At 40.1% G+C, this 13,184-nt stretch overlaps 1 protein-coding gene across 1 annotated transcript in view; it reads right to left on the bottom strand.

Annotated features, from left to right (window-relative positions):
- LOC6052487 overlaps positions 1-13,184 on the bottom strand; it is a 170,880-nt gene that overhangs the window by 12,551 nt on the left and 145,145 nt on the right. The window contains exons 4-6 of the mRNA XM_038250136.1: positions 9,503-10,910; positions 6,323-7,443; positions 973-1,146 (exon numbers count right to left, since the gene is read on the bottom strand). Of these exons, the coding sequence (XP_038106064.1) occupies positions 973-1,146; positions 6,323-7,443; positions 9,503-10,910 (2,703 nt within the window). The remainder of the gene's footprint in view (positions 1-972; positions 1,147-6,322; positions 7,444-9,502; positions 10,911-13,184) is intronic.

The following is a 13,184-nucleotide window of genomic DNA, read 5'->3' as shown; positions in this document are numbered from 1 at the left end:
CATTACAGCCCTCTAATCAACTTTACGTGATTAATTTCCCAAAGGTCAATGACCATCACCATTGAGGCGGCGTCAATGCCATTAACCGTACACCGATATTGCATGACAACATCAAGTGCATGCCCGCAGCAGTTCTAGCCAGCTGAGCTGCACCACGACGTGCCATGACTGTGTGTGACTTAGATTGCGTTAGTTAATTTATTATGTTGTAACGTTAATTGGCGATCCGGTCGGTTGACTGCGGGCGCTAAAAAACAAAACGCGAGACAAAACGCAAAATTGTCGTTTGCAAAACAAGAATTCATAGTGCATGTCTCCAAATGAAAACGGTGTGATGTTGGGAGGGAGCGAATTTTGAATTGTGCCAGCAAAACAAACAAATGAGTTAGTTAGTGCGACTTTTTACGTAAGAGTTAGTTTGATCGATGAAAGGTCAACTTTTTTTAGCATTGAATGTGTAGGAATTTTTGAAAGGTCAATTGCGCATTACTAATGAAATTTTGAATCACGTAAGACTTTTGACCAACCAAAGAAACGGGTTGGAAGTTCATGTCGTGAAAGTGGCCCTGCTGTTCAAGTACATTCCAGGCTTGATTGGTAGACCAACCAAACCTAGTCTAAGCTTGAGTCATAAGCCACAGTAGTAGAGGACCGAAGATCGTATAAGCATAATTTTAACAACAACAAAACCGAAAAAATAAGCTAGGGAAGCAGTGTTGTGAAAGGTTTTAAAAGACATATTGCACCACATGAAGGATCACCACCTGCGGTGATTTGATTTGTTAAAATTAGTTACTCCCACGCGGTGCAACCTACTCCAATGCAATCTGCGCCGCTTCATTTGCTGAGCAACAAATCACGATTCCCTTGTTGTGCTAGTTACTACCAAAAATGATGAAACTCCAAAGAGGAGTAACATGAAATCGAACCTAACCCTCGACGATCCAGTCTAAACTTTAAGAGTTAACTCACCGGCCATCAGGTTGCCGTCGAGCGCGGCCTGCCCGCTCGGGAAGACCGTCTTCACGTAGATGCCCATGTTGCCCTTGGGCGAGTCCCGGCCGCCGACGATGCTGAAGCCGAGCGACTTCATGCCGGCGCCCTTGTAGTACGTCACCGTCAGGAAAGTGCACTTGGTGTGGATGCCTGTTGGGAAAGAAAAATAAAAAAATTAGTTTAGATAATAAAATATTTTCGATGATTTTCGACAAAACCAAGACACCGAATCGTCATCTCACAAAACAAAAACAAACTTGATAAATGGCCATACGAAAAAGTCAAAGAAGCTCATTAACATTCAGGAATCGTTTTTAAGTCGAACCAAATATGGCTCAAAATTATTTTTTTCAGCAGACGAGTGGACGCCAACATCAGTCGACCACTTTGTTTGGCTAGAATGTCGCGATCAAGTCGTGACTTGGGCTTGAGAAATGTTAACGATGATGATGATGCCATTAGCCAATTCTACGCACGAAGTGAACATTTATAATGTTTTAATCCCTCCTCTCGACTTCATGCGTATGATTCCCGTTCAAGGTTATGTTTAAAAATGTTTTAATTATGGCGTGGGACGTGCTTAGATCATAATGAAGAAATTTTAAATTAATTGAGATCAATTTCACAATTCTAAACCAAATCAACCATAAAATTGTTGCGATGGATTTTTTTTCTCGTAATTACTCTCAAAATAGAAAAAAAGTCCAAAAAAAATCTTTATTCACTTCCGGATTAAACTACTGAAATATTAATTATTTTCACATCAAACACGATTTCACGCTTCATGACATTGCAACGCAAACTTAAAAATTTTGTAAATCTGATTTTCACATTGCGTTTGAAAGATCTTTTTTGGTACAGAGAGAATCCGAAATATAAAAATATTTGAATCAGTAGTTTTTTCATGACACTCAATTTTTTTTGTAATGATGCAACTCCTTTTCATCATGAAACTCATTTTAGTTGAGCAACTGAATGAAATATTTTAATTTTATTTTTTGTATTTTTTAAGTGTGGCTAAAACTTTGTTGATGCCTTCCCTACGGCCAAAGAAGCCAAACTGATGTGTCCATATAATTTTCAATACAAATTTGGCAGTTGTTCATACAAAAATGGTATGTGAAAATTCAATAATCTGTATTTTGAAGAATTTTTTTTGCTGATTTTTTGAATCACATTCGGTCACTAAAAATTGATTGTCGACAAAAAGCCATCTTTTCAGAATAAAATCTAAAATAATAAAAAAAATACATTTGAGAAATTCTCTGAGATTCCGGTCATTCGATTTTTTTGTATTTTTTTAATCCGGCTCAAACTTTTTGGTGCCTTTTAAAAAAAAAAGCAAGACTAACAATTCAGAAGGGTCTAACATTCAATATTACGCTCTTTTGAAATGATTTTCAAACATATTTTTTCTAGAGTGGGCAAATATGGACACTGATTTTCAGAAATTAATAACTGCGACTATTTTCAAAAAAGTTACCTAATAGTTTGAAAATGGCGCACTTTATCAAAAATTCACTAGAGTACTTTTTGATTGCAAATTTGATTTAACATCGAAAAATGAAGTTGAAACATTTTTGCGATCAATTTTTTGATTTTTGAAAAAAAAATCCGTATTGATTCAAAAATTCATAACTCGGTCAAAGATTTTTTGCCCATTATGGAAATTTCTGAAAAGTTTGCATTTGATGTCTTCTAAAACATATCATAAAATAAAAAAAAAAGTTAAAAATAGTGTTTTTTGTGCAAATCAAGTTTTAGTGACCATATTTTTTTCAGTGTAGTCCTTATCCATACCTACAACTTTGTCGAAGACACCAAAATTCCAACAAAAGATACAGGTTTTTTGAATTTTTATAAATATTTTTTGTATGGACGGCTGCCATATTTGTATGGAAATTATATGGACAAACTAATGACGCAAAATGGCTTCTTTGGGCATACCGAAGGAGCCGGATTAAAAAAACATTTCACAACGTCACCAAGCTAATACAAACGATGCTGAAAAGTTGAACTTTCCGGAATTAGATTATTAGATATTTGTCACTGTTGATTTTTATTAATGAAATCTTAAAAATCACGTAAGATCCTAAATTTCCGTTATATTTTTGGGCATATGATTAGACAACGCAAAATTTCCTTTGATTTATTTTAAACTTTATTGTGGATTTAGTTTATAGCTGGATTTTCCAACATCTTCTTTCATTCGGCGACAAACCGAGAGGTTCTCAAACGAACAGAAAAAAAAATCAAATTAAAGAAAGAATAAAGTTCAAAATTTTGAACGGAGTCCAGTAAGGAACTGAGATTTTTTTGGTATTAACATAAAATCTTAACCTAGAGGTTAGGTTGATAGCTCAGTCCAGGTGTAGGAGTCGTCTCCCTGGGTCCTGTCTCGGTGGAGTCGCTGGTAGGCAGTTGGATTTACAATCCAAAGGTCGTCAGTTCGAATCCCGGGGTGGATGGAAGCTTAGGTGTAAAAAAAGGTTTGCAATTGCCTCAACAATCAAGCCTTCGGACACCTTGTTTCGAGTAGGAATCTCGTAATCGAGAACGCCACGGCAATGCTGTAGAGCGAAAAATTTAGATTTTGATAAACGTGCTGTCCCTATTCAGACTGTAGCCCCGATTCAGTTGACGGTACCGTAAACCGGGGTGATTTTGATAGGATTTCAATTTATTTTTGGAATATTTTCCAATAGGTAAGGTTTTTCTCAAGACCATTATTTTTAAAACATGTACTGGGGTAGGTCACACAAAGTTCATGCACTATTTTGGAAAAAAAAGTTTTTTTCAATGGTGTTCAGAAAAATAATTACGTTAAAAATTCTTAGTTTATATTCCGGGGTGACTATGATAGTCATAGTTTTTCTTGTTAAAATCATATTTAAGATGTTCAAACTTTATTTGTACGTTAAACTTACCATCACTAAAGTAGCTGATAAAGTTTTTGAGAAAAAAATCAATGTTTATATTTAGTTAACAAAGTTTATAAGCTTTTTTACAAAATACATTTAATGGAGAATGGGCAGATTTGGTCCAAGGATGTACACGGACGGGAGAAACTTTATTCGAAAGATCTCGCCGAGACATGAAAAAAAGTCTTCTGGACGAACTCTCCAAACCCCGGGGTTCAAAAGTTACAAGTTGTTGAAGTTTGTGTATTTTGGGTTAAAATGTACAAAAAATCGTATTTTTGCTATTTCTTAAATCACTCATTAAATCCTTATTTTATTATGGATTTCGATTATCTTGACTTCATTCGACGCGTATCAGCAAAAACTATAAGTTCTGATATGTTTTGCAAGAGGCTTACCATAGAAATAAGACGAAACCTGAAGATTTTGAAAACGGATCCTACCCAGACTGCTTCAGTTAGTATGGAAGGCTACAGTGCATTGTTGTAACAACTTATTGAGATGTTCCGGGTCGTCAAAGAACTCCTTGGAGTTAAGACCGGTGGATCTACCGCAGTAATAAGCAAGAGGTCGGTGATTTTTTACCACTGATTATAACCACATAGCTTCAGTGAGTATGGTAGACTACTTTATTAATGTTTTGAAATGTCCTGGGTCATCCTAGGACTCACTGAAGTTAAGAGCTGTGGGTCTGCCACCGTAACAATCAAGATTTCTACCTGTTTTGACCACTGATCATACCCGTATAGCTTCAGTCAGTTTGGTAGACTGCTTTGTTAATGTTTTGAAATGTCCAGGATCATTCTGTAGTTAGGATCTGTGGGTCTGCTACCGTAACTAGCAAGATGTCGCCCGGTATTTCCCGAGGATCATACCCGCATAGCTTCAGAGTAGGTTAAACTACTTTGTAAATGACTTGGGCTGTCTTGGACCACCTAAGGACTCCCTGGAGTTATGATCTGTGGCTGTTAACTCCAGTGAGTCCTGGGATGACCCAAGACATCTCAACACATTAAAAAAGCAGTCTACCATACTGACTGTAGCTATGCGGGTATGATCAGTGGTCAAAACAGGTAGAAATCTTGATTGTTACGGTGGCAGACCCACAGATCTAAACACCAGGGAGTCCTAGGATGACCCTGGACATTTCAAAACATTAATAAAGTAGTCTACCATACTCACTGAAGCTATGTGGTTATAATCAGTGGTAAAAAATCACCGACCTCTTGCTTATTACGGCGGTAGATCCACCGGTCTTAACTCCAAGGAGTTCTTTGACGACCCGGAACATCTCAATAAGTTGTTACAACATTGCACTGTAGCCTTCCATACTCACTGAAGCAGTCTGGGTAGGATCCGTTTTCAAAATCTTCAAGTTTCGACTTGTTTCTATAATAAGCCTCTTGCACAAACGGTTCAAATGGATAAATACAAGAGAAGTCATATTTCAATCATGCTAAAACACATCAGAACTTATAGTTTTTGCTGATACGCGTCGAATGAAGTCAAGATAATCGAAATCCATAATAAAATAAGGATTTAATGAGTGATTTAAGAAATAGCAAAAATACGATTTTTTGTACATTTTAACCCAAAATACACAAACTTCAACAACTTGTAACTTTTGAACCCCGGGGTTTGGAGAGTTCGTCCAGAAGACTTTTTTTCATGTCTCGGCGAGATCTTTCGAATAAAGTTTCTCCCGTCCGTGTACATCCTTGGACCAGCTCCCATACAAATTTGCCCATTCTCCTTTCAGGTAAAATTGTTAAAAAGTCGGAATTTTGCCTGAAATTTGTTAAAATTAGTTTTGTTTATAAAATTATCGATTTATATTGCATTTTATACTGAATTTGAAGCACGAATCACAAGTTTTCACATTTTATATGAAATTTGGTCAACTGAAATTGCTTATAAACTTGGAGATACACATATTATTTATTATTTACAAACTTATTTTACCTTCTCCTAGTGGAAAATTATCCAAGGAATCCGAAAATGCATTCCGTTTTCCGATTCAAATCATGTTCATTGAGAAAACCATGACACTTTGAGAAGTTTAAAATAATGACTTTCATCAAAATTTTTTTAACTATAGTTAACTAACTTTTTGAACTTTTCTAAATTATATGAAAAGTTCTTCTTGAGGTACTTTGAACACTTCTCTACCACGGTCAGTATGTTTCTGAACCGTTCCGTAAGTATTTTAATTGTACTGTTCATTTTGCAGAAAAATCGCGAACCTATCAAAGTCACCCTGTTTTACGGTATCTCAAATTAAGCACGAATTTTGAATCTCAGGAACAACAAATTTTGAAGGGTAAATCCAAGACTCTTTTATAAAGAAAATATGTGTGTACGATTAAACAATTGCGCAAACAATAAAATACACAAAAACCCCTCACCTTCAATGTACGACGAACCTTCCTCGTTGATCAGAATCCGCACCCCGGACTCGTACTTGGTGCCATCCATCGAGCAGTCCAGCAGCTCATCCCGACTGCCACCACTGCTGCAGACATTCTGCTCAGTCTTTGACCTCTGCAGCGGATTCCCACCACCACCAGCTCCTCCGTCCACTATGTCCTCCCCAATCCCGGAACTTCCCCCGTCCGACACCGCCCCATTTGAATCGGTGAAAGACTTGAGCCGAATTCTTTGTACTGTCTTTGGGACGTCCTCCGGGTTCTTGATCTTGATCGACCGGTAGTCTGGGTTGGCACCACGGTTGCTACTGCTGATGCTGCCGAAGGGGACGTTCCGCCGGATGGTATCCGAAATGACCTCAACCATGGTGATGGGTCGGGAGAGGGCCGTCTCCTCATCGTCATCCCCATTGGTACCGGTTCCGGTGGCCAGATGTGCGATCGATGAGTGACGACTAAGGTTCGATTGGGACACGGGTCGGTACAGCATGTGGGCACCGTTCGGCATGGCTTGTACCGTAGAGGGAGGTGGCGGAGGTTGCTGCTGCTGTTGGTGCTGCTGGTGCGGAACAATCACGATGTCTTCGTCGCTGTCCTTGATGACGCGCTTTGAGCCCAAAATGTGCGAGTAGCCGTGGTTCTTGCCGAGGGCTTCGCTTCGCTGCTTGCTCAGCATTTGCCACTTTTCGTCGTCGCAGATCGTGTTCGAGATCGAGATCCGATTGGCGTACACCGGCACGTAGTCCACCGGTGAGTACATCGGGGTCATCGGGCAAAACGGTCCCTTCCGAGCCGACGGCGTGGAACAGTTGACGAGGGTCGTCTGCTGCTGCTGAAGTCTCGGGTGTTGTGGCGTCCCCGAACCTGCACCGTCAAGACCGTCAAGGCCTTGACCGCCGCCCAGCTTGGAGCCGTCGATCTTGATCTTGCGGTGCAGGTCGGCGCTGAACGTAGTTAGCTCGTCATGCGCAATGACAAGGTCTACAATGTTGTTGACAAACGTCGACAGGATGCGCTGTACCGTGCTGGGAGATTGCAGGCCACGTAAATGGTGCCCGTTTACGTTGACAATCTCGTCGCCGATCCGCAGGCGGCCGTCCCTGCAAAAAGAAAGAAAGAAAAAAGTTTTTATTTTGCATTGTAGGAAAAACAGCTGCAACATTTATTTGTGTTCAAATTGGTACGGAACGTAAACAAGTTTTTTTTTTATTGTAACAGCTAACATCATTAAAAATTGATGTTAAAACAATAATAAAAGTTCCTAACTGAAATCCTATTCCCTATTTTTATCGATTTATTTTTTACATATTTATATAAAGAGATTTGCGAATTTTTATTTATTATAAAAGAACAACCTATAACTATAAATGGGTAATTCTCCGCCAACTTACACAGCAGTTGACCCGACTCCTCTTCGATTTGCGTGAAACTTTGTCCTAAGGGGTAACTTTCGTCCTTGATCACAAATCCGAGCTCCATTTTTCGATATCTCGTTAGAAGCGGTACGACCCCTTTCATTTTTGAACATGCGAAAAAATCTATCTCATCACCGTTTCAGGCTGCAAATTATTGAAAAACACCTCTTTTTTTGCATGTTCAAAAATGGAACCCCGTACCGCCCCTCCCTCACGAGATATTAAAAAAAACGGACCTCGTATTCGTGATCAGGGACAAAAGTTATCCCTTAGGACAAAGTTTTGGTACACCCAAAATTCAAAGTCGTGAGAAACGTTCCCTCGAATTTATTGAGGGCTCAAAGTCAAAATCGATAGAATAATGCTACCAACTCACATCATCAAAACAAAGGTGTTCATTCGTTAATTAATACAATAAATCTCCAACAAGTATCTTACGTCGACTTCTGACCTCCCTTTAGCTACCAAGCTGTGGTGGCCGAGGCAGTTAAGTCATTGAGTTAATCTGTCAAAGGTTTCTGGTTCGATTCCCGTAGTCGACATTTTTGTTTTTTTTTTTTTTGCAAATGAACCACGAGGGAATAATTTTTTCGCCCAACTCAAGCTGTGTTCTTTGCCTCCGTGAACGGTACCACTGTTCTCTCGAATCGAGGCCAATATTCTCACGGACAACGCTGCCCAGTTTTAGGTGTAGAGAATTACCCAAAGGTCATTGTAAAAAGGTTATTTTGCCGATTTGATGGTTTTGGAATTAAAGAGCAATTGCTCGTAAATATTTTCACATATTTTCAATTTGATCAGGCCTTATCAAATGTCAGTCGTGTTTCTAAATTCAGAATATATTTTTCCGAAAAATCACAAAGTTTCCAAGTGTACAGAGTGACGAGCAAAATTCCATATATATATATATTTTTTTTTTGGACTTTCGTGATATTTGACCACCTCTGATAACCGAATGTTTTTGAAAAATTACTCGCTGAATTTGAAAAATTATGTTCAAATTATTTGAAGAGTTGTTTAACAGTTGAACATATTTTCATTTTGACTAATTCAGAAAAAAAAATTCAATATGGAAAAAATGTGGTTTATACACGAACCCTAAATATTATTCTTTAGAAAAAATAGGTATACGGTAAAAATAACTGCGCAAGAGCATTCTCTTTCTTTCTCTCCTTCTCTTTTCTTCGCTCAAGCACACTCTCCGAAGATTCTTTTGTTTTATCAAAAACCGCAATGATTGAACGCAAGAGGGAGATTGCGAACCGATCGCGCATTACGTCCCGTTAAATTGCATTGGTAAATTTTGTTTTTTGACGGCTTTTGTGGCTACAAATCCTTGGTGCTCAGATATTTTGATAAAATTAAGTGTTATTTATAAATGTTTTTGAGGCTGTGTAGTGTATTCACTATATGAATATGAGGAAGGCACCAACCACCTAAAGGTGGATTAATTAACGTTTTTTTTTCAGATAAACTGGTGAAAAATTTCCGTCAGACAAAAATGTTTTTCAAAATGATTATTTTTTGAAATTATTTATTATTTCGTAAAAAAATATATATTTTTAAGAATGCTGTTGAAAAGTAAATTGCATTGAAAAGTATTGATTCTCTAAAAACTTGCATCAACTTATTGAAAAAAATAAAACATATTTTAAACTTCCCGAGAAATTAGCAATACAACTATCGATTTCCGGTTTTCTGTTTGAGATTGGTTTTATTGATTATGCTGGAATGAGAAACTCACCTGTACGCGATCCCCTCCGGATCGATCTCCGTCACCAGGAAGCGCGTTTCGCAGCAGTCACCCTCGTCCATGGTGACCGTCTGCGGCGTCAGGTCGATACCGATCACCTCATCATGGTGACACTTTTCCAGCTTGATCTGCCGAAACCGGCGCCGTATCGAGCTGCCCGCACTGCCATTTCCACTTCCACCACCCGGTCCACAGTCCAGGTTCTGCATCGAGCAGACCGAGCTGGACGAGGACATCCGGCGCCGACTGCCGAACATGTACGACTGGTCCTTGCTCCGGATGGCGTCCGCGTACGAGTCGACGGCAGCGTGGTGGACGGACTGGTTGTTGGTGGGATTTGGTGGGATAGAGGAGGTTCCTTCCGGGTCGAGTTTGTCTTCGGCGTGGCGGCCATCGCTGTCGTAGCCGGACTCGTTGCTGCTGAGACAGCTGCTCAGTCTTTGGTAGTTGCTGACGAAGCTGTGCGAATCGTCGGTGAGGGTTTTGATCGAGTTGTTGCGGGACATTCCGCCGATGTCACTGACCGTGAAGGATTTGGACTCGGTGGCGGAAAGGAACACGTCTCCGTTGTCGGAGATGTTGAGCTGGGAGTCGGTGATTGAGATGTTGTCCAGGTCGGATCGCAAACTGATCACCGATCCTCGGTTGCCGGAGCGCAGGAGATTCTCCTTGATTCGGTTGTAGTTGATGACGGATCCGCCGTTTTCTTCCGGAAGGACGGACAGCTTGGACCGTAGAAAAGCGTACGGAAAGTGGTTCTTCTTGGATAATTGTTCCTGGGTTGCTACTCGAGCAATGTCGTCACAACTGGATGACTTTGTAGCTTGCGATTGCTTCTGGGAAGACTGATCAATGTTCAAATTTGTACTACTAGCCGCATTCTTGTGGATTCCATTCGCAAGATTGATTCCCTCCGTCGGATCGTCACACTTGATGTAAGAACACGAGTTCAACTGGCTCGTCGAGCTGCTCCTGTACAGAGTCTGGTGATTCGAGTCCATCTTGCTCTTGTTCATGAACCCAAGCTGCGATGGCACGGACTGTTCCTGCTTGGCCGGTTGACTTTGCTGACTCTGGGCAGGATTCTTCTGGAGCTGGTTCGACTTGTGGTTCAGCATCCCAGTTGAGCCCATGCGATAGAAGAAGTTCTTGAACGTTCCCGAACTTCGCTCACTGTTTAGCTTAACTAGGGGATCCGAACTTTGGTAAGCTTTTAGCGGGATGGTTTTGCTCTTTTTGATGGTGTCAGAGTTGAAGATTGGTACGCAGCCGGTGGTGCCGCCGTTCGGGGACGGCGGAGTCGTGGGGGTTGTTGATGTCGGTGAAGGAAGTTTCTGGGCGTCACTACCGCGGCGTAGCAGGTCGAATTTTTTGCCCATCTTACGACCCCATGTAAACACTGGAAGTAAAAGGAGAGAAGAAAAAAGAGGGTCATTAGAAATGAGCTGTTGAGTGTTAAAATCGTAATAAGTAAGTATCAAGAAATTCAGTCTCCCCTACTCGTGGCTTGATATCCAGACCAAGCCAATACATACTTCATAAGGCCAGGTCAAAAAAGAAATCATAAATCTTCCCACTATAAATCGGGACACACAACTGGCACGAGCCCTCCGCTACAAGGAACACCTGTGCCAATAGGCTAACGCACCGTTTAACAGGGACCATTTGAGCTTTATCGTGGTCGTCGTTACCGTCGTTCAATTATCAACCATTATAATAATTGTTATGACTATTCTGAATACCGCAAGCAATCCATCACCGCTCTGCTCAATGTTCCCTCTTCCCGATTGTGTCCCGATTCATCCCTACCTTTTCATCTTAACCAGCAACAGTAGCGCAATATATCTCCTTTATCATGTGGCTTTTCAACGTTTATTATCAAAGAAACTGGCGGCCAACAGTACGGACTAAGGTGGAATTGCGCCGTACCCGACAACAACATAAACCATAATTATCATTAACACGAATCGATTAAACGTTCAGATAGATCTCCATCTCTGCATGGTGGTGGCGCAGCATCCCCAGCACTGAACGTAATTTGTAAGAAACGATTACTGTTTATTATTTGTATGAACCACCAGGCCATTGCTGGGTTTTGCACGTGCAACCTGCTGCGCTGCATGATGCTCCAACAAAGGGCAAGAAGCCAGCGTTCAGACTGACTGACTGGCTAGTGGTCCAGAAGGAGACCACGAACGGGAAAGACAGGCCGGACCAGTTCATCCGTGCACTACTTGCGGTTTTGCGCGTTCGGCGAACTGTATAGAAATGCAATTAGAAGTGCATCGTGGTCTTTGGGAGGTTGATGGGTGGTCAAAGTTTTTTAATGTCAATTAAAGATTGGATTCGTGATAAAGAAAAATATTTTTTCTACCCGGGAACGTGTCGGTAAAAGACAAGAGTATATCAAAATGTGGTCTTACTTGACCAATTTTGTCCATAAAATACCCTTACTAAAATGTTCTTGGTAGTTCCGTATGGTGAAATATCCAAAGAAAATAACCGTGGATATTTAACGATAACCTTATCATGCTTCGATGAAGATAGAAGTATCGCTATCGTTATAGAAACACGAATATTTTATAGTTAAAAACTCTTTTAGATTAAATTCTTTAAATAAACTTATTTCAACAAAAAAGACATTTTCACTCGCGAGTACAAATCTGAATTCTTTTTAAAAGGTCCAATAAACCAAATTTTCAGTTTTTGTTTTTTGGGTGTTTTTAAATACCGCTGACTCAAGGCGGTTTAAAAAAAAAACACCCAAAAAGCAAAAAACTGGAAATTTGGTTTATCGGACATTAAAAAAAACTCCAGAAATCGAACGCGACGCAAAATTGCTCTGATGAATTCCCACCGTCTATCACTCTTACACCAAAAACTACTGAAAACTCTCTCTTTTGCTCTCCCTCTCACTCCAATCGGATAGTACAGCAAATGGCTCAGAGAGACCGATTGCGCCATGTCGCTCAAATCAAACTCAAAATATAATGCGATCGACTTTGTTTTGATTTAACTTCTCAAAATCAATGTTAGCCAAAATATGTTGCAATTTTGTTGTGAGCGACACATTTGACATCAATTTCCACTGTTCCAAATTCAAATCAAAGGAAAACTGAGGTAGTGCAGGTAAAGTGAGCGCCACGCTGGTATTTTGTTAGATTTAATATAAATAAATGAGTAATTTCTAATTATTGAACCTTAAATCAGGAACCCTGATGGCAAATATAAAATTAGAAGTACTTATAAATTATCGCAAAATAACACCCATTACTGGGCTGCGCTCGTCCGAGAAAACGATGGCCTCGAGTCGAGAGAATACTGGTACCGTTTACGGACACAGAGAACACAGCTCGAGATGGGCGAGAGAATCATTCATTCGAGGTTCATTTGCAAAAAAAAGTTCATCCGTTAAAACAAAAAACAAAAAGTGTCAACTGCGGGAATTGAACCAGAGACCTTTGACAAACTATTTCAGTGACTTTACTGCCTCGTCTATCACAGCTAGGTGACCGAGGAGTGGTCAGAAGTCGACAATTGTTGGAGATTTATTGATTCCATCAACGAATGAACACATTTGTTTTGATGGTGTGAATTGGTGGCATTATTCTCTCAAATTTAGCAATGATCTCTCAATAAATTTTGAGGGAACGATTCTCTCGACCCTGAATTG

This window comes from Culex quinquefasciatus, chromosome 2 (genome assembly GCF_015732765.1).
Source record: "Culex quinquefasciatus strain JHB chromosome 2, VPISU_Cqui_1.0_pri_paternal, whole genome shotgun sequence".
Classification (NCBI taxonomy): Eukaryota; Metazoa; Arthropoda; class Insecta; order Diptera; family Culicidae; genus Culex; species Culex quinquefasciatus.
The sequence above is the reverse complement of the archived record's forward strand: the minus strand, read 5'-3'. Positions and strand labels throughout refer to the sequence as shown.